Here is a 23,019-nt window from a genome sequence, read left to right as displayed (position 1 = left end):
CAAGTTTGTCGTCTTGGAGGGAGTAGCTGGGGCGGGGGCGGGTACTAATAATACCCGTTCGTGCTGGCGCCGCGCTTTACAGTTTACACAGCTGTCACCTTCGTTACTCCTTAATTAATAATAAAAATAGCCGCTGTTCTGGAGGCTTACTGGATGCCAGGCCCCGTGCGGAGAGCTTTACAAGCACAGTCCCATTGAGTCTGCCCTCATAACACTGCCCCCACTCTGCAGAGCGGGAAGGCGAGGCGCGGAGGGGTGTCGTGACTTGCCCGAGGTCACTCGGCGGGTCAGTGGCTCCGGGATCGAGACGGGGGGCCGGGGAAGGCGGGGCGCGGGTGCTACCCCCGGCTCAGCCGAGAGCTGCGGGGGCGGAGCGGCGGGCGGGGCGGAAGGCGAGGGGGGGTGCGGCGGCAGAGGATGGCCATCTTAAGTGGCCGCTGAGAGTCAAGGGCCGCTTCCCCCGGGAAGGGGGCTTCGGAGCGGCCCAGGAGGTGGGGGTCTGCGCGCGGCGGCTGCGTCTCTGGGGAGAAGTCGGGAGCCCAGGGGTTTGAGGGAACTTTCTTCTAGGAGGGCAGTGGCGGAGTGGGGGGCGCCTGATCTCGGGCTGCTGAACCCCTCAAGGCCCGGGCCTGCGGGTATGGGGGATGGTGCCAGGGAACTTGGCCGGGAGGGGGGGAAGGGCTTTGCCCGGCTGCGAGGGGCTGCCAGGGACGTGCGTGGGGAATCGAGGACACTGGACCTTGTCTGAGGGTTTGTGGGAGATCAGGTTTCTATGGAGGGGATTTCCCCCCCGCGGGATTTGTAGGGGGCTGGACCCAGTGCAGTTTGAGGGTTCAGGTCGAAGAGGGGCCTGGATTTCACGGGGGTTGAGAAGCGGGCCGCTTGGGTAACGAGGACGGGGAAGAGGTTCATCTTGGATCCCTCGCGGGTTTTGAGAATTCGACCCGACCCTTTGAGGCTGCAAGGGAGGTGAATGGAAAAGATTTGGGGTGGGATTAGACGATTATGGGAATTGGGGATCATATCGTTGCGATTGTTGGAGGGGGCTAACTCTCCGGAGAGGGGGCCGGGATCCCAAAACGTCCAGGAGAAGGGTAGGAGGAACTTGACCTTCGTTGTTGGGGTGGGGGGGTCTGGATCTCCTAGGAGTGGTGATGGCGGGGCAGGATCATTGTGGGTTTGGCGGGTCCCGCGTCCTGCGGGAATGCGGGGACCATCATCCCCACGGGGAAGAGGGTGGGGGTAGGGACGGTCGGGCCGTGGGCCGAGCGGAGGGGGAGGGGGCCGGCCGCCCGGCTCTGCGCTGTGCTCCTGCCCCTCCCCCGCCGCCTCTGAACAAACTTTTCTTTCTCTTCAAGTTGAGGCCGGCGCTGCAGGCGGCGGCAGCGGCGGCGGTGCGGCGAACGAGGCGGCCTGCGCGGCGGAGCGCGGAGCCCCCGACCCTCGGCTCGGTCCGGTCCGTGGATCCTCAGGCCCCGGGCCCGGCCCCAGCCTCGGCCCCGAGCGTCCCGGGGCGGATGGCGCGGGGCGGTGGGCGCGGGCGGCGCTGAGCCCTGCGCGCGCTATGGCCTCGGCGTGCGGGGCGCCGGGCCCGGGGGGTGCGGGGCCCGGGGGCGCGCTGGGCAGCCCGGCCCCCGCCTGGTACCACCGCGACCTGAGCCGCGCTGCCGCCGAGGAGCTGCTGGCCCGGGCAGGCCGCGATGGCAGCTTCCTGGTCCGAGACAGCGAGAGCGTGGCGGGAGCCTTCGCGCTCTGCGTCCTGTGAGTGGGGCTGGGGCTCCCTGCGGGCGGGGGCGCGGCCCCAGGTTCCTTGCGTGTGTGCGGAGGGCCTGGGACAGTGGGACGCCAGCGCCCCCAACAGTGGGGGCTTTGGCTTTAAGCCTGGGCTGAGGAAGGATGCAGGGGGCACTTCCTTCCTGCTGTGTCTCTAGGGACACTTTCTGGGGCGTCGAGGGCAGAGTGTGTGGGGTCCTGTTAGCCAGGGTGGCTGTAAGGGGGGAAAATGCAGGGAGTCTCTGGCAGACCCCCTCAGGTACCCTCAGGCAGAAGGGGCAGGAGGGGTGAGGATGTGTGGATGTGCATTCCAGGGTTGTGTGTAGTTCTGTTTATACAGGGATGGGGTGTCTGAGCAGTAGGCATGGAGGGAGTTGGGGCCAGAGAGACCAATGGATCTGTGAGGACGCCCAGCAGCTTCCTTAGGGGTCCTTTCTATGCCCCCAGGACTGAGGTTGGGACCTGTGTGGCTGTAGATGTCTGGGGCTGGGGGGCAGGGTGGTGTTGAGAAGGATGCAGGAGGCAAAGCTATATGGGGCCATGTCATTATTTCATAAATCAATGAGCGTGCGCCTGTGCCCTGGTCCTGGGTATCCTGGCCCCCCTAGCCCTGAGCTATGGGTGCTGAACGTGGGTTAGACTTGGCAGCTCTCTGAGTGGGTCTGGTCCTGCTTCTGTAGCCATCAGCTGTGTGTGGCAGTGCTTCTGGGTGAGTTTGGTGGGTTTGGAGTCATCTCCCTGAGCTGTCTCCTATGCCCCATTGTCTGATACTAGGTGGACTGCTGTGGGCATTAGGATCTGATTATATTCCCTCTTAGCCCTGTGAACCCTCCCAAACCTCTATATTTCTGTCCCTTACGCTTCTGCTCTCTTCACTTCTTTGGGGGCGCATTGGCCTAGGCCAGTAGTTCTCATTTGGGGTTGATTTTACCCCTCCGGGACATTGGCGATGTGTGGAGACATTTTTGGTTGTCACAGCTGGGATAGTGCTGCTGGCATCTAGTGGGTAAAAGCCATAGAGGTGCCGCTAAACATCCTGCAGTGCATAGGACAGTCCCTCACAACAAAGAACTGTGCAGTCCAAAATGTGAGTGGTGCTGGGATTGAGAAGCTCTGACCTGGGCAGTGGACCTGAAGAGGAGGGGGTCCCCTAAGTCTCAGCTCATGGTCCAAGTCTGACGCCCAGGAGAGACGAACAAGAAACTGCTTTGGCAGATGACTATCCTAGAGTCCTGCCTCCCAGCCCCCTCTGGGGCATACCCCCTAATTAGGGAGGGGAGGGAGGCAGGTGCTGGGTCAGCTGTTGAGTGGGAGGGGGACAGCTGGGCCTGTGTCTGGGGGAGGAATATTATTGTCCCAGGAGGGGAGAGTCCTGGCTCCATAGCTAGGGGAGGAGATGGGTGGAGTGAGGGTCTGTCTGCGTCGGGGGTTTCGGCTTTGCCAGCTGACTCTGGCTACTCCTTGAATCTTAAGAGCCCGGGGTGGGGGGCGGGGGGGGGGCGGGGGGGACAGGTCAGAAATGGGATAGAAGCCTGGGGATAGGTAATCAGAAACATACTTGCTTCCCTACATACCCATATGTCCGTGGGTGACATTTCAGGGCACACCCCTGCTCTGACAGGCACTGGCCTCTGCCCTGGCTTTAAGTCCTAGCTCTGCCTTTTATTTACCCCGCGACCGGAGTCAAATTGCTTTTCCTCTTTGAGCCTGTTTCCTCTTCTGGAGAATATCTGTATCAAAATGTGAGGATTAAATGAGATCACATCTGTAGGGTGTCCTACAGACACGGCTCAGTTAATGGGATGCTATTGTTGTTGTAAATGCAGTCCACTGCGTGGTGCCCACACAGACACCTGCAAGGAACGTTGCCCCGTCAGCAGCTGCGAGAGCTCGGAAGGGGGCCTACCTGAGTGGAGGGGATGGACTGTGGCCAAGGTGTAGGGTCCCCTCAAGCGGGCATTTGGTCCTCTCTGGTGCCCAGCACACACATGGGCTGGTGGCGGGGGGGGGCTCCCTTGAGCAAGCCTACCTGAGGTTTGGCTGCAGAAGGAGGCTTCCATCCCCACTGAGTGTGGCCCGCACTGCCCAGGCCAGGCTCAGCTGTCACCTGCTCAGCTGTTGCTGCCATCTGTCAGCACCCTCCTCGGTTTGGGGCTCTTAGAGGCCTAGGTCTCCCATAGGGGGCCCCCTTGGGGCATCCCAATGTCCTGGTGTCTGGGGAAGTGGGGAGAAAGCCGGGGTACCCGCATACTTCCTAACAAAATGGCCCCGACACAGCCAACTCCAGCAGAGCCAGACACCAACGTAAACACAGACAGCAGGCGCACACGTGTGTGAGCACGTCCCCTGTGTGTGCAAACAGAGGTTAACCAGGCTTCTGAGGACGCTTACTCTGGCAGGGGGCCAGATCTGGTCCCACAGCCCAGAGGGGCTGTTTAGACAGCTGTGGAGGCCACAGAAGAGCTGCCTGTTGCTTCCCGGGCCCAGTGGTGGGTGTGGAGCCTATGTAGGTCTGGGTGCAAGGGTGGCGGGGGGAGGCCAGTCATTCCTGCTCTTGTTGGCAACACTAGCAGGATACAAGTGGACTGGGCTCCTCATTAACCCTGTGCGGCCTGAGCAAAGGTTTTAGGAAAACCAAGCTGAGGGAGCTGAGGGCTGAGCCCGGTAGCAGGAGGAAGGCATGCCTTGGGGCTTAGACCCCAGCCAGAGGGCGACAGATTCTGACCCTTGCTTTGTCATCAGGTATCAGAAGCACGTGCATACATATCGAATTCTACCTGATGGAGAAGACTTCCTGGCCGTGCAGGTAGGAGCCTGGAGCCTGAGCCCTGGCCTTGATTCCATCCTGTGGCTTGGGATCAGTTGGCTGACCCTCTGCCACCCGTGCTGGTTCTCAGACCTCGCAGGGCGTGCCCGTGCGCCGTTTCCAGACCCTGGGCGAGCTCATCGGCCTGTACGCGCAGCCTGGCCAGGGCCTTGTGTGCGCCCTGCTGCTGCCTGTGGAGCGGGAGCGCGAGCCGGAGCCCCCTGACGACCGTGACGTCTCAGGTGCTGCCCGCCCTGCCTCCCTGCCCCCTCCCAGACGCCACCTGCTGCTCCCCCTCCCGCCTCCTCAGCCTGCCTCCCCCGGAGCCCCCTGCACCTGACCATGATGCCAGGGCCCTTTCCCCCACTTCCGTGGGAGTATCTATACTTCGCTGGGGAGGGGAGGCCCACTGACTCCTGTCCGCAGATGGCGAGGATGAGAAGCCCCCGCTGCCCCCGCGTTCTGGCTCCACCAGTGTTTCTGCCCCCGTGGGGCCCAGCAGCCCCCCAGCAGCCCCTGAGACTCCCACAGCTCCAGCTGCTGAGAGGTAAGAGCGCAGCCCCCCTACACGGAGCCGGAATTCCCTTTCTCCTCTGAGAACGGTGTCCTCATCAAAGGGGGAGAGACCTTCCAAGCCCCTCCACCCCCCGCAGAGGCAGCCACCCTGATCCATGGTGCTCTGATTGCTACCAGTCCCATCTCCTCCAGGGATAGGGTGGGAGTGCTGGGACAGCGTCAGCAGGTTCTTCACTGACTTCTCAACCCCTCCCTGAAGCGCTCCCAATGGGCTGAGCACTGTCTCCCACGAGTACCTGAAGGGTAGCTACGGACTGGACCTGGAGGCTGTGCGAGGCGGAGCCAGCAACCTGCCCCACCTCACCCGCACCCTCGCCACCTCATGCCGGAGGCTGCACAGGTACCCGGGCCGCCCAGCCCCGTGCGTGCAGCCTCTCCTCGCCTGCCCCCTTGTTGCACAAACGTCCGTACCTCTGATCTCTGGCCCTGAACAGGGATCCAGCTGTTGTTTCCTGACTTTTCCTCACCCGAAGCCTTGTATCCTCACGGTGGAGGCTGAAGCCACCCACTCAGCCCCCCGCCCTGTCCTTGGGGTGGGGAGGGGGCATTCTGACCAGTTGTCTCCTCTAGTGAGGTGGACAAGGTCCTGTCGGGCCTGGAGATCCTGTCCAAGGTGTTTGACCAGCAGAGCTCTCCCATGGTGACCCGCCTTCTGCAGCAGCAGGTGGGATTACGGGGAGGCCTGTGGGGAACGGGCTCGTGTCTGGGGCCGGCTGGGGGACCTCCTGCTTGCTGGCCTCCCGTGCAAGCTTCATCCTTGCTCTGTGCAGACTCCGCCGCAGACTGGGGAGCAGGAGCTGGAGAGCCTGGTGCTGAAGCTGTCCGTGTTAAAGGACTTCCTGTCGGGCATCCAGAAGAAGGTAGCCTGACTCCCGACCTCCGACCTCACCTACCGGTCCCTGACTGTTTGCACTAGCCTAACTGGTCTCCACCCTGAGTCTACAGTTTAGCACTGATCCCAGCATCAGCCGTGCCCCTCCTGGCCCCAGCTCTCCGCATGTCCCCTGATCCTGCCTGCCCTTCCCTGCTCCAGGCCCTGAAGGCTCTGCAGGACATGAGCTCCACAGCCCTGCCGGCTCCGCTGCAGCCATCCATACGTAAGGCCAAGACCATCCCCGTGCAGGCCTTTGAGGTACGGAGGGGTGTCAGGTGGGGCCTTCTGGGGCAAAGGGCCGTTGGAGGTGAAGGGGGTGTCCCCTGCCCGAGGTCTTTCCAGCAGCCGCTCCCCCACTCCCCCATGACCTGCAGGTGAAGCTGGATGTGACTCTGGGCGACCTGACCAAGATCGGGAAGTCGCAGAAGTTCACGCTGAGCGTGGATGTGGAGGGCGGGCGGCTGGTGCTGCTGCGGAGACAGCGGGACTCGCAGGAGGACTGGACGACCTTCACACATGACCGCAGTGAGCCAGGGCCTGACCTGGGGCAGCGGGCAGGGCGGCCTCCAGGCCTCAGTGCCCGGGCCAGTGAGACTGTCCTCCATTCCCTAGTCCGCCAGCTCATTAAGTCCCAGCGTGTCCAGAACAAACTGGGTGTCGTGTTTGAGAAGGAGAAGGATCGGACACAGCGCAAGGACTTCATCTTTGTCAGTGCCCGGGTGAGCATCCTGCTGGGCTAGACCTGGGGGCTATAGGGGTCCCTGTGGGGTGGGAAGAGAGGAGACGCGTGATGTAGGTGGGTCGTGCCTCCTGGCAGGGGTGGGTCTGACAGGGCAGAGAGTATATGTATTGAGAATGGGTGGCCTGAGGGTGGAGTCAAAGGGTCCATTCAGTGAACAGTTATTGAGCACCTGTGATATGCTTGAATGGGGGACCAGACAGGCATGACCCTTGCCTCGTGGGACCTGCCACCTCCCAGGGACCTCCCCTAACTGGCTGTTGTCCCCCCAGAAGCGGGAGGCCTTCTGCCAGCTACTGCAACTCATGAAGAACAAGCACTCCAAGCAAGATGAGCCCGACATGATCTCTATCTTCATAGGCACCTGGAACATGGGTCAGGCCCAGGTTGGGGCTGGGCGGGGAGAGAGGAATAGTCCCAGATCAGGGGCCTGACCGCCCCCCATCCCCTTCTCCTCCAGGAAGTGTGCCACCTCCAAAAAACGTGACATCTTGGTTCACATCGAAGGGTCTCGGGAAAACCCTGGATGAGGTCACAGTGACCATACCCCATGACATCTATGTCTTTGGGACCCAGGAGAACTCAGTGGGTGACCGCGAGTGGCTGGACCTGCTACGCGGGGGCCTCAAGGAGCTCACAGATCTGGATTATCGCCCGGTAAGGGGGGGGGTCATCTTGTTCAGTCCCCCTCTCCTCAGACACCACCCCAAACTATCCTGCTTGACCTTATGGGAGACCCTGGGGAGCACAACTTGACTGGCTTTCCCTCTGGCCCCCCGGGCATATCCTTTAGGAGATCTAACGAGTCCTTCGTGCTGTGGGAACATGCTATGTTTCTCTCTGGCCCATCAGGAAAAAGGGGTAGCAGACCTTTCTATCCTGTGACTGACAGCACAGTCTATATATAGGCAGGGGTGTTGGGGGGGCGGAATGTGGACAGTGCCCCAGCCCAGGGCAGGGGTGACCCCGAACCCTCTACCCAGATTGCCATGCAGTCACTGTGGAACATCAAGGTAGCTGTTTTGGTCAAGCCAGAGCACGAGAACCGAATCAGCCATGTCAGTACGTCCAGCGTGAAGACTGGCATCGCCAACACCCTGGGTGAGTAGGGTGGGCAGGGTCTCTCTGTCCACACCTCTTACTTCTTCTCCAGCCCGTAGTCTCCCCTTTTTGGGTGGTCTCAGCTTTCTCAAATATAGAACTTTGAACTCTGTAAAGCATATTCATATTCCAAATGTCTTCTAGCACCACCAGGAAGGCAGGGCCAGGATTACTATCTCCATTACATAGATGATAAACCTCAAAAAAACCCAAAAAACACTGAGGCCCTGAGTCGCTGAGTGACCTGTCCAAGGTCACACAGCTAGTACGTGGTGGCCTCTTGGTTTGTGGCCCAGCGTTCCCTCAGCAGAGATTCTGCTCAGAATCTGCAGGTCCTTTCAGCTCCAACTTGGGGATCCCCTGTGATCTCCAAGGGCTTTATTCACACATGCGGAGACTCAGGCCACCCAGATGGACTGCGTGTGCCATGTGGCCCCCTGGGAACGGGGGATGCGTTCAGAGGCTTGCCTGCCTCATAGCGTCTGGGGCGGGGTGGGGGGGCAGTGGGAGGATCTTCCCACCACTGCTTCGAGGGGCAGAGGGGAGTTGGGAGCCCTCCAGAGGTGACACATGCCTTCCTCTCTTGCTTGCCCTGACAGGAAACAAGGGAGCTGTGGGAGTCTCCTTCATGTTCAATGGCACCTCATTTGGCTTTGTGAATTGCCACCTCACCTCAGGAAATGAGAAAACCGCCCGGTGAGGGGGCACCTTTCCAAATCTTTACCCTCATTCCCCATTCCCCTGAGACCTATCCCCTTTCCCATATCCCAGTCCATGACCCTCCTACATCCCTGTCCCCAGAGACCGCCTTCTCCCTTGTCCCAACTCAAGACTCCTCTACCTCGATCTTGTTCCCAGTTCTTTCCTCTGTCCCCAGGGACCCTGATCCGCACCCTATCCCTGACCCCAGAGACTTCTTACTTTCCTGCCAGTCCCTGGCCCCTGACCCTGGGCCCCCCACCCCGCCCCCCAGGCGGAACCAGAACTACCTGGACATCCTGCGGCTGCTCTCGCTGGGCGATCGGCAGCTCAGTGCCTTTGACATCTCTCTGCGTTTCACTCACCTCTTCTGGTTTGGGGACCTCAACTACCGCCTGGACATGGATATCCAGGTGCGAACAGGGCCGCTGGGTGGCTGTGAGGGAAGCTGGGCTGGGGGCCAGTTGGGCTCCCACCTCTGGCTCTGGCTCAAGAGGGAGTGGCCAGCCCTTGTGTCTACACTGCAGGAGATCCTGAACTACATCAGCAGGAAGGAGTTTGAGCCCCTGCTCAGGGTGGACCAGCTTAATTTGGAACGCGAGAAGCACAAGGTCTTCCTTCGGTTCAGTGAGTGTGGGCCCGGCAAGTCTCCGAGGGCTGGGGCCTTTCTGATATGCCTGGGTGTTCAGGGCCCTGAGCCCCGCTTGTTCCCTGCCTTCCCTAGGTGAGGAAGAGATCTCCTTCCCTCCCACTTACCGCTACGAGCGGGGCTCCCGGGACACGTATGCCTGGCACAAGCAGAAGCCAACTGGGGTGAGCGAGGGGAACGGGCGGGGGGGGCCTTAGGAGATTCCTCTGGGCTCCAGTGAATCAAGAGTGCATGTCTGGTCAAGGTCTGGGCAGTTACTACTCCAGCTTTGGTGGCCCCTCTAAGGCCTCAGGGGTGGGTGATCCTGGGTGTTGTGAGGACCCAAGAAGGGAGATGGGTGCTGGGGCCTGGGGTGGTGGGAGTGTAGGGCCTCATCAGCTCTGCAGCTCTGCAGTGGGGCTTATGCTGAGCAACCCCGGCTGTTGGCCCTGACCTTGCTGACATCGCCTGCCCCAGGTCCGGACCAATGTGCCTTCGTGGTGTGACCGGATTCTCTGGAAGTCCTACCCTGAGACCCACATCATCTGCAATTCCTACGGTCAGAGTCTCCTGGACAGGGTGATGGGCAGTCCTGGGCGGCCACAGTCCGATCCTGCCCTAGCTTTGGGAAGTGGGAGCTGAGAGGAAAGAGCTTGCCCCTGAGCTCCCATTCCTACTCCAGGTTGCACTGATGACATTGTCTCCAGCGACCACTCCCCCGTGTTCGGGACATTTGAGGTTGGAGTTACCTCTCAGTTCATCTCCAAGAAAGGTGACTGTTCTGGATGTGCCCGTGGGTGGCCTGGGATGTACATAGGTTTGACTGTATCTGTGTGTGTGTGTGTGTGTGTGTTTGGGTGTGGACATGTATGTGCAAGACTGTTTCTGAACATGTACTGTGTGAAGCTGTGTGCCCGGGGCACTGTGAAAGGTGCGTGCCCATGCGTGTGTGTCTGTCTGTGAACGTAAACACACACAGATATCTGTATTTGCCTGGAGCCATATGTGTACCCCCGAGTGTGCCTGGTAGTGTGGGGGGTCGTTGGCAGGCAGTCCCTGCAGGGGTTCTGATCCCCCAACCCCCTTCCTACGTGGTCTCTCATCCTGGGGTTGTCTGCCTGGTCCAGGGCCTGGGCTTTGGGGTCTCCCCATTGGCTGCTTGGGACTGGGGAGGCCCCTCCTGGCCGTCCCTCCTCCTCTGCCAGGGGCCCTGATTTCCTGTCCCAGGGTTCAGTGTCTGTCCTGTTCCTCCTGCCACCCTCACAGCCCTCCTGACTGCCTTCCTCCCTTTGCCCCTCAGGGCTCTCAAAGACTTCGGACCAGGCCTACATCGAGTTTGAGAGCATCGAGGCCATTGTGAAGACAGCCAGCCGCACCAAGTTCTTCATTGAGTTCTATTCCACCTGCCTGGAGGGTCAGAGGCGAGCCCGGGGCTGGGTGTGGCCAAGAGGGCTGGGGAGCCCCAGGTGCCCAGAGCGGTCGGCCCCCAGGATAGGGGGAAGGGAAGCCAGGAGGTGGCACTCAGTTGGATATCCCCCTCCCTCTCCCCAGAGTACAAGAAGAGCTTCGAGAATGATGCCCAGAGCAGTGACAACATCAACTTCCTCAAGGTGCAGTGGTCTTCACGCCAGCTACCCACGGTGAGGCTCTTGGCAGGGCCTGGGCCTGTAGGTGAGGGCACAGGGAGAGGCGTGGCGGAGCGCGTGTGGTTTGTGCATGCGAGAGTGTGCGTGTGCGTGTGCATGGTGGGGCTGGGCATGAGTAAGGGTGAGGGACCAAGTTGCAGGTTCATTCATCCATTCATAAATACTTTTCGAGCCCTTGCTAAATGTCAGGTCCTGTGTTGGCCATTGAGGATGTAGAAGATGAATGACAATGCTGTTAAGTGTTATGAAAGGCCCATGCGGGGCTGTGTCTTCTACATTAAGGCTTGGGATCTTTCCTTAAGTGGGAGTGAGCATGGACCAGTCTGAGGGTAGGGGTGAGTGGTGTCAGGGGCAGGAGGGGGTGCTTGGGGCTTTGTTCTTCACTGGGCCTCTCTGCTCCCCAGCTCAAGCCAATTCTGGCTGATATCGAGTACCTGCAGGACCAGCACCTCCTGCTCACGGTCAAGTCCATGGATGGCTACGAATCCTATGGTGAGGGCGCGGAGGGGTGCCAAAGGCACGGAAAGCCAAGCAGAGCCCTAGAAAGGTTTGGCAATCTGCTGGTCTGCCCCATCTTCCCTTCAGGGGAGTGTGTGGTGCCACTCAAGTCCATGATTGGCAGCACAGCCCAGCAGTTCCTGACCTTCCTGTCCCACCGCGGCGAGGAGACAGGCAACATCCGTGGTTCCATGAAGGTGCGGGTGCCCACAGAGCGCCTGGGCACCCGTGAGCGACTCTACGGTGGGGGCTCCTTTGGGAGGGATATGGGGCATACGATGGGGTGGCATGGGCAGGTCTAGGAGGGGTGGACCGGGGTGGGGGGAGGGCTTGTTAGAATCCCTGAAGTATTTGGCAATTATGCAGCCATGGCTGGAAGTGGGCCTGCATTGAGGAGCAGCTGGAAAAGGCCTGATAGGCCCAGTGGGTATCTATGGTCCAGAACCCCAGGTCCCCTCTGAGTCTTCTTTCTCTTCCTCCCCCAGAGTGGATCAGCATTGATAAGGATGAGGCAGGAGCAAAGAGCAAAGTCCCTTCTGTGTCTCGAGGCAGCCAGGATCCCAGGTGAGCTGGGACTGTGCCGGGGGTCCCATGAAGGGGTGCCTGGGGGCTTTGGGCCAGCCTCTACCTCGTCTCACCCCTGTACACCCCTGGCAGGTCAGGGAACCGCAAACCAGCCCCCGCAGAGGCCTCCTGCCCACTGTCCAAGTTATTCGAAGAGCCAGAGAAACCACCACCAACTGGGAGGCCCCCAGCCCCACCTCGATCTGCCCCCCGGGAGGAGCCCTTGACCTCCAGGTGAGAGAAGGAAGCTGTTATACCCCCCACTTCATCTGTTGCTATGCTCGGCTCTCAGGGCCAGCCTGGGGACCATTTGCTGCTTGAGTGATCTCAAGCCCCATGGCTGGGGGCGCTGGGGCTCCATACCTACGGCCACTCAGGCCAGCCAGGGGAGCACAGTCATTCTCTCCTCCTGATTCTGCCTTAAAAAATAGAATTAGAAGTTGTTTTCTGCAACAGTTCCTCCATGTAAGGAGGGAGCTTTCTGTTTGGCCTCAGCATGGGATTTCCTTCGGTGCATTCTATGGAACACTGTCCTACAAGATGCCCCATTGGAAACGGGTTTGTGGTCAAATGAGTTTGGGAAATGGTTCTGGCTAGATTCTTTTCTTAGACAGTCCCAGTGCACATTAGTATTCGCAAAAGCTCTGAGCATGTGAACAGGAAGGAAACCCTTTTTCAACTCTGTTGAATATAGTTTCCCAAACTTAATGGGCCAGGAAACTTCTTTTCCACACAGTAACTATTAATACCCTGGGGAACTAGTGTTCTGTGGCTCATACTCGGGGAAAGTGAGGCTTACTTTCTAATTATATCCAAGTGTCGCTTGAACTTAAATAAAAGCTCCTAGCTGCGGTCTGGTGCTTTTTCACTCACCTTCACCTATTATCAGTCACCTTGGTTTTATCTTCAGGCTTGAGTAAAACTAACCTGAATCCCTGGGTGAGACTCCTCGGTAGATTGGTCTCAGATGCCTCCAGAGGCTTTCACAAGATCTGGCTGGTCATTCGCATTAAAGTCTTTATTGCCCTGCCTTCTGGCACCTGTTTTCCCTGATTTAAGCTCAGGTTTCACAAAGTCACAAAAGAAAGATCTGAGAATCTTAGCAAGTCAGGCAAGGAAGTTCAGGGATTATCTATTCAGTGATCGTGTCTCCTGGATTTTAGAGGTGAAGACAGCAAGGGCCAGCGAGGGAAAGTGATGTGCTCAAGGTCACATGCAGTTGTAGGACCGGTGGCCCACCGTCCTGACTCCCCAGTCCAGTTCTCCTTCCACTGCACCCATTGCCTTCACTTTGGTATCTGGGTCCTGACTTCATTATCCTGCTCCCAAACCCAGGTTGAAGGCAGAGGGGGCTCCAGAGCCGGAAGGGGTGGCAGCCCCCCCACCCAAGAACAGCTTCAATAACCCTGCCTACTACGTCCTTGAAGGGGTCCCCCACCAGCTGCTGCCCCCGGAGCCACCCTCGCCTGCCAGGGCCCCTGTCCCGCCGGCCACCAAGAACAAAGTGGCCATCACAGTGCCTGCTCCACAGCTTGGGCGCCACCGGCCCCCCCGTGTGGGAGAGGGCAGCTCATCAGATGAGGAGTCTGGGGGCACACTGCCCCCTCCAGACTTTCCACCCCCACCACTGCCAGACTCGGCCATCTTCCTGCCCCCCAGCCTGGATCCTCTGCCAGGGCCAGTGGTCCGGGGCCGCAGCGGGGGTGAAGCCCGTGGCCCACCACCTCCCAAGGCCCATCCAAGACCCCCGCTGCCCCCAGGCCCCTCACCTACCAGCACTTTCCTGGGGGAGGTAGCCAGTGGGGACGACCGCTCCTGCTCCGTGCTGCAGATGGCCAAGACGCTGAGTGAGGTGGACTATGCCCCTGCTGGGCCTGGCCGCTCGGTACTTCTGCCAGGCCCCCTGGAGCTGCAGCTGCCCCGGGGACTGCCCTCGGACTATGGCCGGCCTCTCAGCTTCCCTCCGCCTCGCATCCGAGAGAGCATCCAGGAGGACCTGGCAGAGGAGGTGGGTGGACCAGGGGTGGCTATCTGTGTGTACCTCAGGTGTGTGCTTTGCCCATGGACAGTGGTAGCCTTTGACTTCACCATTCAACACACTCAGTGGTGTCCCTTCTGCCCTGAGCTGGGCACTGGGGAGCTGGGGGGGACACCTGCATCAGCCCCAGTTCTTGCCTCTTCCCCTAAAGCATGTAGTAGAATGTGGCTGCTTGCGGGTGCTTCTCTGTGTGGGTACCCCCAGTGCTCCCCCTGACATGCCCTATTCCCTCAGGCTCCGTGCCCGCAGGGCGGGCGGGCCAGCGGGCTGGGCGAGGCGGGCATGGGCGCCTGGCTGCGGGCCATCGGTTTGGAGCGCTATGAGGAGGGCCTGGTGCACAATGGCTGGGACGACCTGGAGTTTCTCAGGTGGGGGCGGGGCTGGAGGCGGATGGGGTGGGGCTGGCCCCGGGGGCGGAGCAACGGGCCCTCGAGACCACTTCGCCAACCTCCCAGCCTCTCTCACCCCTACAGCGATATCACCGAGGAGGACCTGGAGGAGGCTGGGGTGCAGGACCCGGCTCACAAGCGCCTCCTTTTGGACACCCTGCAGCTCAGCAAGTGATAGCGGGGGCACTGCGAAGCTGGGAACTCGGCACCCCTACTCCTCCACTAAGGCCCAGCCATAGCCCCGAAGTTGAAAAGTTATGAGGGGTGGGGCAGTACCTCTCTGGCTATTTATTGGGGATCTGCGTTCCCCACTGCCCAGTCATTTGGAATGCCCTAATTAGGACATCCTGCCCCTCACCTGCCCCAGGGCTCCAGAGGTCAGTTGCTGTGATTACCAAGGACTTTGGTTGTTCTGGGGCTGACCTCCTTTTCAGGACCCCTACTCCCAGCCCCAGGGGTGCCCGTAGGGTTGTCCATTTGGCTACGCCTGGGTCCCCACTTTAACCGCTGTTTCTGCTGCCTTCCACCTGGCCTGAACCACAGGGGGAGGGGCTCAGCTAGGACCTCTCCCAGCCCCCACTGTGGGGGTGTCCGTCCGGAAATGAAGGAATAGCCCAAGGACCGGGCTGGGGTTTATTTAAGCTTTTCTGCGTGGGTTTAGGGAGGGCGGGCACTTTAATGTTATTGGGGCTGGTGGGGGTGGGAAGAAGGATCTGGGCCATAAAGTGCTAGTTTGCTTAGTTCTCACTGTCTCCTGGTCTATACCACCTTGGGTTGTGGATGTGGGGCTGCAGTGCATTCCTTGCTGGTTGCAAGTGGGTCGGGTTCTTGCAGGCAGCCTGTCCCCATCCTGGGTACTCAGAAGGGTTGCCAGCGTGATGTCTTCAATAAATTAAGTTTTATTTGGATTGAGCAAAACTCACCTCAATAAATTACAAGTTTTTCAAAGGAAAAGAACAACAACAACCCTTCCCCCAAAAAATAATAATCAGGAAAGAGGAAACCCCTCTGTCCCGATGCCCTGGCCAGCCCCACTGCTCTCAACAGGCCTAACCTCTGCGCCAGACCGGCTGGGAATGGGAGGGGATAAATTGGCAGTTCGATCCTTCAGGTGGCTTATTATCCCAACAAGGACCAGTACGGGTGGGCCCGAGGTTCTGGGGCAGCAGGCTGGTCGCTAAGGTGAGGAGTGACCCAGCCAGCTGCAGAGCCAGGGGAGGGAGCCAGGCTGTTACTGCACTTGAGTACCCTCACGTTCCAGCACAGTTATTTGATCCTAGTTCCAAAGAAAGCCAAGCTGGAAGGGGGGAGGTCCCAGTGAAGAGTACCCCGCTCTGCTGGGTAGGGCAGGTGAGGACGAGAGGCCCTGACTTGGTCTCCAAAGCTGGGGAGGGCACACCTAGGGGTCAGACACGGTAGGGGGTGGGGACAGATGGGCACTTCCAGGCGGGCGCCCAAATGGGGAGGGACTCTGTCAGGTCCTGGAGGGGCAGGGGCGTCTCTGGGGGCAGGCCCGGAGCCTCCAGAGTCCAGCGGCTAGAAGAGATTGGTCTTCAGGGCCGGGCCAGGCTTCCGGTGGAAGGAGGACAGAACCCCGGAGAAGGGCCCGGGCCCGGGTTCCGCCGGCTGCCAGGCCTTAAGCAGCTCCGCCGCGCCCGCGCCTGGCCCGCCGCCCCCGCCACCCGCCACGCCCGCCCACAATGGGCCCTTGAGCGGCTGTGGCCCGGGGCCAGGGCCGGGCCCGGAGCCCAGGGCGGCAGGCAGCGGGCTGGGGCTCAGACGCGGGCTGGCCAGGCCGGGGGCAGGCGGCGGCGGCGGCGGCAGCGACGCGGTGCTGTCGGGCGTGGGGCTGCACGTGGACTCCTTGGAGTCGTCGTCCTCGGACGAGCAGCGCGCCTCGCCCTTTTTGGCTCCCGCCGCGCCCGCCGCACCCTTGGCGCTGGCCGCACGCTCCTGTTTGCGGAACTTGGCCCGGCGGTTCTGGAACCAGACCTGCGGGCACAGGGGCCGGTCAGGCCGAGGCCGCAAGACGCGGGTGAGCCCTCAGTCGGGAAGGGGCCGGATCGGGATTATCACCAGCTTTCTGAGCGTCGGCCCCCGGGCCCTCCACCACTAGGCTCGTAGCCCTCCTCGCCTCTCTGCTCACCTCCTGGCCTCCGCTTGCCCCTTCCTCCAGGTCTTCCCCTTGGGATCTGCTCACTCGCCGACCCCGCTGCCTCCAGTGTTCTTGGTCTCCTGGAGGGGACCCCGCCTTCGCTCCCTCATCACTCAAAGCCCTGCCCCCAGTTCCTAACTACAAGAAGCTCCAGGAATTTCCACCTGGAGTGTCTCACGGCGGTGGAGAACGGGTTCGGGCACTAGGGGAAACCTTTTGTTCAGGGTCTCCAGGGAAGGCGGACCAGCTGAACATCTGTACTTGGATTTGTAAGACAGACAACAGAGTCCACCTGGGCGGGCCCTCCTGAGCCCTGAGCCGGCCCAGAGCCTTGCGTTTCGGGCTCAGAGAATTCACAGCAGCGGAGCTAGGGAGGGGACATGGGGGCGCTCGCTGGTTTTCCCGGATTCGTCTGCCTCGCTCCCACTCTACCCACTCGGCCTCCTTCCAGAATTCCCAAGCATCCCTCTACATGCCTGGCCCTACTAAGGAGACCCAGGGGGAAATCGTGGGGCTGAAGAACTCAGTTCTCCCGAGGGCCTCAGGTCTGCCAAGTCTTGGCCCCGTCGCCTCCCCGGGTTGCCCATCCTCTCCTGCCCAACCACCCCCAGACCAAGCCCTGGCCCCTGGCCCCAGCTTTCCGCCTCCAAGCTGCACCTGCCTCCCACCCGAGTGAGGCCCCTCTGTCCCGCGGCCCCCAGGTATCCGGGCACCAACCTCCCACCCTCCTCCACGCGCACACTCCCGCACACACACGCAAACACGCACCTGCACGCGAGCCTCGGTGAGGTCGATCTTGAGCGCCAGCTCCTCGCGTGTGTAAATGTCGGGGTAGTGAGTCTCTGCGAAGACGCGCTCCAGCTCCTTGAGCTGCGCGCTGGTGAACGTGGTGCGGATGCGCCGCTGCTTGCGCTTCTCGTGCAGGCCCGACGGCTCCGGGAAAAACTTGTAGGGCACTAGGGGTGTGTGCAGGAGGGGGGAGTGACGAGGGTGGAGGCGTGAGGGGCCGAGCTCAGCCCGCTGTGTCCGGCCCCTGAGATCGCTCGCCGTCCCCCGCCCCTGACCCGGCCCCTCGGCTTCCTCCGCTCAGTCTCGAACTGAGCGTCTTCCCTGTCGCTCAGTGGAGCCGGCAGGAGTGAAGGCGGGTAGGGCGCAGGGAGACCTGGGGCCCAAGAGCAGCAGCAAGGGAATCAGGATCTGATCCTCAGGTCAAGACCGCTGACCTGTCCTCGGTCCTCCCCGTGTTCCCTCACCTCCCTCCAGTCCACCTGCGCCTGCGACCTCTGCTTTGGTGTGCTTCTACCTTGGTCAGCCTGCCCGCTTGGTTTCAGGTCCTGCTCTGTCTACCCTAGCCTTGGTTGCAGGTCTTATCATCATCATGAGTCTTCCCAGTAACCAGTTCTGGACCCCGCCTGGGCGACTGAGACTCCCTGGTCTGGGTCCACTGTGAGCTCTGCCATGTACTTTCTGCCATGTAGGGACTTGGCCTGCTCTACCTTGCCATCTCTCTCCTCCCAGGCCTCATTTCCTCAGCCCCATCTCACAGCCCATTCTCCTCCAGGTGTCCTCTCCTCGTCCTCATCTTTCTCCATCCACATCTCTCTTCAGCTTTCCCTTCTGGACCATTCTTTTCTTTGTGACCATTGAAAAGGGTCCTTATTTTCCCCCACCCAGGTTCCTTTACCTTTTCTTTGCCCTTCTTCTTCCTTCCAGGCACTTCTCTCTGTGACCCAAATCCCCCACAGCCAGCCCCACCGCTCTCCCTCATTCTCTTCCCATCCTTGTCTCTTTTACCCCATCCCAGTCCCCGCTGCCCCACACTGTTTCTGACAATATCTCCTCATCCCTGTCTCCAACCCTTGCTTAAGTCTCCATATTCTTTAGGAATCCCCAATATCCTTCATCTTTGTCTTACATCCCTAGTTCTCTATCTCCCCCTAATCCTTGTCTGCAACACTCCATTCCTAGCACCATCTTCCTCATCTCTGTTGCTAATCTTCCTTGGTCCCCATCTCCCATAATTCCTGTCCCCATCACATAGTTATTATCTCCATCTCCCCAACCCTGGGTCCCCATTTCTTCCAGGGCCCCCACTCTTCCCATCTTTGCTCACACCTCTCTATACCTGTTCTCATTTCTCCATCTCTGTGGGGCCCATATCCCCATTTCTTGACCCTATCTCCCCAATCCACATCCTCATCTGGCCCAGAGTACCCAATCTCCCCATCGCCGTTCCAGTTTTTGGCTCCACCTTGCTCTTTCTCATTTCTCCAAATCCAGGTCCCCATCTCACCATCCTTCCCACCCCCCAGGCCCCAATATTCTATTTGGGTCCCAGTGGTCTTCCCAGGAAGGAAGGAGATAAGGAGATTGGGTGGGGCAGCCTGGACTCTAACTGGAGAGATGGGGGATGGCTGGAGAGGCTCCATGAGGTTGAGGGTTCAGATTGGGACTTAAATCAAGAGGCTTGGAGGTACTGGGAGACTGCTTCTGGGTTCTGTAGGACTCTAGCTGGGAGAGTCTCCAGGGGGAAAGGGAGAATGAAAGTGGCTTAATGACCTGGACACTCTTTTCGTCCAGCAAGGGAGGAGGTTTCCGTTGTGCAAGAGGGTCTGGGCACAGGCAGGATGGGTCCAAAACTGGGCAGGAGGAGCTTGATGGTGCTGGGGCTCTAGGAAGGTTTCCATCTGGGCAGCTCAGCTGCTGCAGGAGCCCTTGTTGGGGTCAGACATGAAGTGGGGTGGGGATAAGGATGGAGATCTGATTGGACTGAGCCGGGAGCATCTTCCAAGGATACGGAGATGGAGAGATTTGGTGGTCAGTCTTTGCAGGTGGGGAAGGGAGGACCTGGTGAGGGGCCTGGGGCTGGGCCAGGGATCTATTTCCCTGACCCGAAGAGCACGAGAAGGGGAAAGATGAGAGGGTGGGGCTCAACTCTGCCTAAGGGAGGCCCGTCTTACAGGGAGGCTGGGGATCCCTCGGGTGTTGGAGGGCAAGGATGGTGGCGGCTGTGGGGGACAGTCGCAATCACTTGCCAAATAGGGCAGGGGCTGGGGTTCCCGCAGGATTGGAGGGAGGGTTGGGCCGGGGCTGGGCTCACCTGCCGAGTAAGGCGCTGGCTGGTGGTCGCGTAGAGCGCCGAGCGCGCAGTTGGAGGAGCCGAGCGCGGGGCAGGGCGGACCAGCCGCGGGGAAGGCGGGTCGCAGGGGGCTGTATTGGAAGCCGCCGGGCTGGCTGCAGGCGCCGAAGTCGCCGTAGGCGGACGCCTCCATGGCCGCCACGCACGAGTCGTACGAATTGAGGTAGGAGTAGTCCATCGGCCCGGGGGTCGGGGTCGGGGTCCGGGCCGGGCCGGGTCGGGGTCGGGGTCCCCGGCCGGGTGGGGGTCGGGATGAGGGTTCGAGCGCCTGGCGCCGAGGACCCGAGGCCGGCTCTGAGCGCCCGCGAGTCCGCCCGCCCCGTCGCGGCCGCCCTCCGCCTGGGTGCAATGCAAGTGCAGCCCGGCCCGGCCCGCGCGCCTTTTAACGCTCAGGACCCCGCGGAGGGGGCGGGGCGGGCAAGCTCCGCGGGGCGGGGCCTGGACAGCCCAGGCCCCACCCCCAGCTACCCCAGACCCCCACTCCAAAGGGTACCCGCAGCCCTCCTTGGGCTCCCGAGGTGCGGGGCGGGGCAGTGTGGGGCCCCATCCCTACAGTCCTCATCCCGCCCCAATCCCAATCAGACCTTCGCTCTCTACGCACAGTGCCAGGCTGGAGGGTCCCAACCCGTTTCCTCGGCCTCCCCACCTGCGGCCCCGCAGAAGGGAGGGGAGACAGGCCTGGCGGCGCTCCGGTGAAAAAGTTAATTCAATTCGTCCTTATAACCGAGTTATTCTGATCCAGCCCCTCGGCCCCGCCCCCAGCGAGGTCCTATCCCGCCGGGGACCACGGAGGCGGTCCAGGAGGGGGATGGAGACACGGACGAGGAAGAGACGGAGCCTGGGATGGGGACGTGGATGAAGAGAGGACACAGGGGGAGAAAGGGACAGAAACAGTGATGGAGAAAGAGACAAGAGAGATACAGGTACACAGATGGAGGCAAGGCTGAGCCAGGGACGCGAGAGAGATTGGAGACAGGGGCAAGTGGGCCCACAGGGACAGAGATGTAGACAAAGCTGAAGCGCGTGCAAGAGAAAGGCAGGGATGGAGATGGGGACAAGGCAGAGACAGAGGAGACAAGGATAAGAGGCGGACCAAGAAAGAGAGTGAGGCAGGCATGGAGACAGAGAAGACCCTGGGGTGAGACATGGATGGAAACAAGGACTGAGATGGAGATCAGGAGAGAGATGAGACAAAACAGGGCAGGGACAGGGAGACACACACACAGAGGGGCGGTCTCAGAGAGACAAGGACAGGGACAGACAGAGGAGGAACAGAGCTGAGAGAAATAGCCTTCGGAGAGCTGAGACCCACAGCTGGAGTGCCCAGGGGCCAGTAGGATTGTGGTGGAGGCCAGGCCAGGCTGCGGAGGGGGAGGGTCGCTGCAGCCCAGATCCCTCTATCCTGACTTGTCCACACAACCCTGCCCTGTACCTTCAGGGCCCAGCCTGCCTCTCCCCTCCCCCAGTTCCCCAGCTCAGTTTCCCTGCCCATCACCTCCCAGTGTGACCCTTTGGTCCCCAGCACCCTTGGCACAGAGTGTGTGTATGTGATGAATGTCAGGATCAGGAGATCAGGAGTAACCGAGTGACCTCCACACTCTCTCTCAGCCTCCCCATCCCCTCTCCTCCTTTTCTTCACCAGGTAAACTACCTAGACTCACTCTGGAACTGGCCACAGACCTGACCCTCAGCAGATTCAGCCTTGGGCCTTCACACTGTGGGAAAACCAACACAGGATCCTTTCTAGAACAAAAGAGAGAAGCTTTCTGCCCCTGCAGCTCACCTGAGGTGGATTGGACAGCTTTCCCACCCAGCCCCCAGCCTCCTCCACCCAAATCTTGGTAGGTCCTACAGATGCGAGAGTGAAGACCCAGAGAAAGCCCATGCAGGATGAGAGAAGGTCCCTGGGAATACCTTTCCCCGATTCCCCACTATGGGGAACATGCCCATCCTCAGGTCATCCACTTCAAGGGCCCCCAGATCTTTGCTTCACACAAGGATCACCTGTCCCCCAATTCTGTAACTACTCCATGCCAGGGGGGTTCTTTGAAGTGTTGTGTCTAATTACGTTTTAGGTAGAAGCTTCTAAAGCTGACAGCAAAACTGCTTCAAAAGTTCTCCGCACGGGTTTGTGAAGTGTACCTCTCGCCTCTGACACATGCTCTGCAGGGAGCCCAAAAGGGGATCTCAGAAGTGAGAACTCGGAAGTGCTCTCCTTAGACCTATTGGCTCTCCATTGCCCTCGGGGTCAAATCCAAGCCCTCATTCCGCTCACCATGTCCTCTAGCGCCAGTGCCCCAGCCTGACTCCCCCTTACTTGGCTTTCTTTGAAGCCCCCACACATTGATTGATCTTGGAGTTTAGAGTTGTCCTTTCTGGCTGGAATGTTCATTCCACTCCACACCCCGCTCCACTGCCCCCTACTTCCCTCAAACCCCCAAACCTGGATGACTCTTGTTTATCCATCTGGTTTTGAAGTGGACATGATTGCTTCCTGGAAGCCTTCCCTGACGCCCCTAGACTCTGCTGAATGTCCCACAGTAGCTCCCTCTCTTTTGGTGACTCACGTCCCCAATACTTGCAATAAAATGCAAGGTCTCGGGACAGAACTGTTACTTCCCAGCCCTACCACAGTGCCTAGCACATCATTCTGCACATCACAGGTCTTCCCACATCTGCTTGTTGGGTTAATGAAAGCTAAGCTGTGTGTTGGGGAATCCCTGCCCTCGCTTCTGGGGATGGAATCCTCATCCCCTGAGTCCCATTCCCCACTCTCTGGAAAGGCATCATCCTCTCTTCTTCATTCCCTCATTCCCCAGGGACAGGAAACTTCCTTCCTCTGAGCCAACCTTTGGGCTGGAAGAAAGTCCTCCCTCGTCTGAGGAATTTGCAGGGGGCCTTATCCCTTCCCCAGTGACAAAACTGAAGGAAAAGAGCAACTGAAGCTCACAGGCAGGGACAAGCAGAGATATGAGGGAAGGCAAAGAGGCCCTGGTTCCAGTTGTGTCCAAGACCATGATCCATCCCTGTCATTTCTACAGTTTGGTCACTGAACCAATAAATTCCCCTCTCTGTCTAAACTACTTTAAGTTTGGGCTTCTGACACTTGCAGCTAAAATCTCTGACCAATTATAATCTGTGAATGCTTGACACCTTTGCAGGTAATCAAGTTATGGTAGTGGTGATTAGGAATTTTATTTTAACATGCATGTTACGGGGTTAGCAGGGCAGGAGGTCACCTTCCCATGGCTCGGGTTCCTTTCTCTGCAGGCAGCCATTTGCATCTGCTGATTGGCATAGAAACAGACACAGCTCAAAAAAATGCTTTGAACCCTGTCCACTACTGGGTTCAGGTCTTCCAGGTGGTGGAAGTGGGGGGACTTTGGAGGGTAGG

At 59.9% G+C, this 23,019-nt stretch overlaps 2 protein-coding genes across 5 annotated transcripts; one reads left to right on the top strand and one right to left on the bottom strand.

Moving 5' to 3' along the window:
- The first annotated feature begins 384 nt into the window (after positions 1 to 384).
- Positions 385 to 15,253, top strand: INPPL1 (inositol polyphosphate phosphatase like 1). Of its 4 annotated transcripts, XM_045894356.3 has the most exons (29): positions 385 to 491; positions 1,359 to 1,761; positions 4,516 to 4,579; positions 4,671 to 4,821; positions 5,006 to 5,126; positions 5,355 to 5,495; positions 5,726 to 5,819; positions 5,926 to 6,015; positions 6,189 to 6,287; positions 6,404 to 6,554; positions 6,642 to 6,748; positions 7,041 to 7,143; positions 7,229 to 7,425; positions 7,752 to 7,869; positions 8,469 to 8,565; positions 8,843 to 8,981; positions 9,096 to 9,195; positions 9,293 to 9,381; positions 9,674 to 9,755; positions 9,879 to 9,968; positions 10,497 to 10,610; positions 10,748 to 10,836; positions 11,247 to 11,334; positions 11,428 to 11,583; positions 11,826 to 11,904; positions 11,998 to 12,138; positions 13,240 to 13,912; positions 14,177 to 14,310; positions 14,416 to 15,253. In XM_045894356.3, the coding sequence occupies exons 2-29, from the start codon at positions 1,565 to 1,567 to the stop codon at positions 14,504 to 14,506; spliced, it is 3,795 nt and encodes a 1,264-aa protein (XP_045750312.1). In that variant the 5' UTR covers positions 385 to 491; positions 1,359 to 1,564; the 3' UTR covers positions 14,507 to 15,253. The 4 variants fall into 4 exon arrangements, with proteins under 4 accessions (XP_045750312.1, XP_064433041.1, XP_045750313.1 ...); XM_064576971.1 differs by lacking the exon at positions 11,428 to 11,583; XM_045894357.3 differs by lacking the exon at positions 14,177 to 14,310.
- A 122-nt stretch (positions 15,254 to 15,375) lies between these two features.
- On the bottom strand, positions 15,376 to 22,035 carry PHOX2A (paired like homeobox 2A). Its single transcript, XM_045894360.3, has 3 exons — positions 19,587 to 22,035; positions 17,255 to 17,442; positions 15,376 to 16,323 (listed from the first exon to the last, which is right to left on the bottom strand). Exons 1-3 carry the CDS (start codon positions 19,801 to 19,803, stop codon positions 15,868 to 15,870), a joined length of 861 nt encoding a protein of 286 aa, XP_045750316.1. The 5' UTR covers positions 19,804 to 22,035; the 3' UTR covers positions 15,376 to 15,867.
- Between the last annotated feature and the right edge of the window lie 984 nt (positions 22,036 to 23,019).

This window comes from Mirounga angustirostris, unplaced genomic scaffold (assembly GCF_029215605.1).
Source record: "Mirounga angustirostris isolate CCGP_5_RB_7025 unplaced genomic scaffold, mMirAng1.0.hap1 SCAF_13, whole genome shotgun sequence".
NCBI lineage: Eukaryota > Metazoa > Chordata > Mammalia > Carnivora > Phocidae > Mirounga > Mirounga angustirostris.
This window is presented reverse-complemented; position numbering and strand designations above follow the sequence as displayed.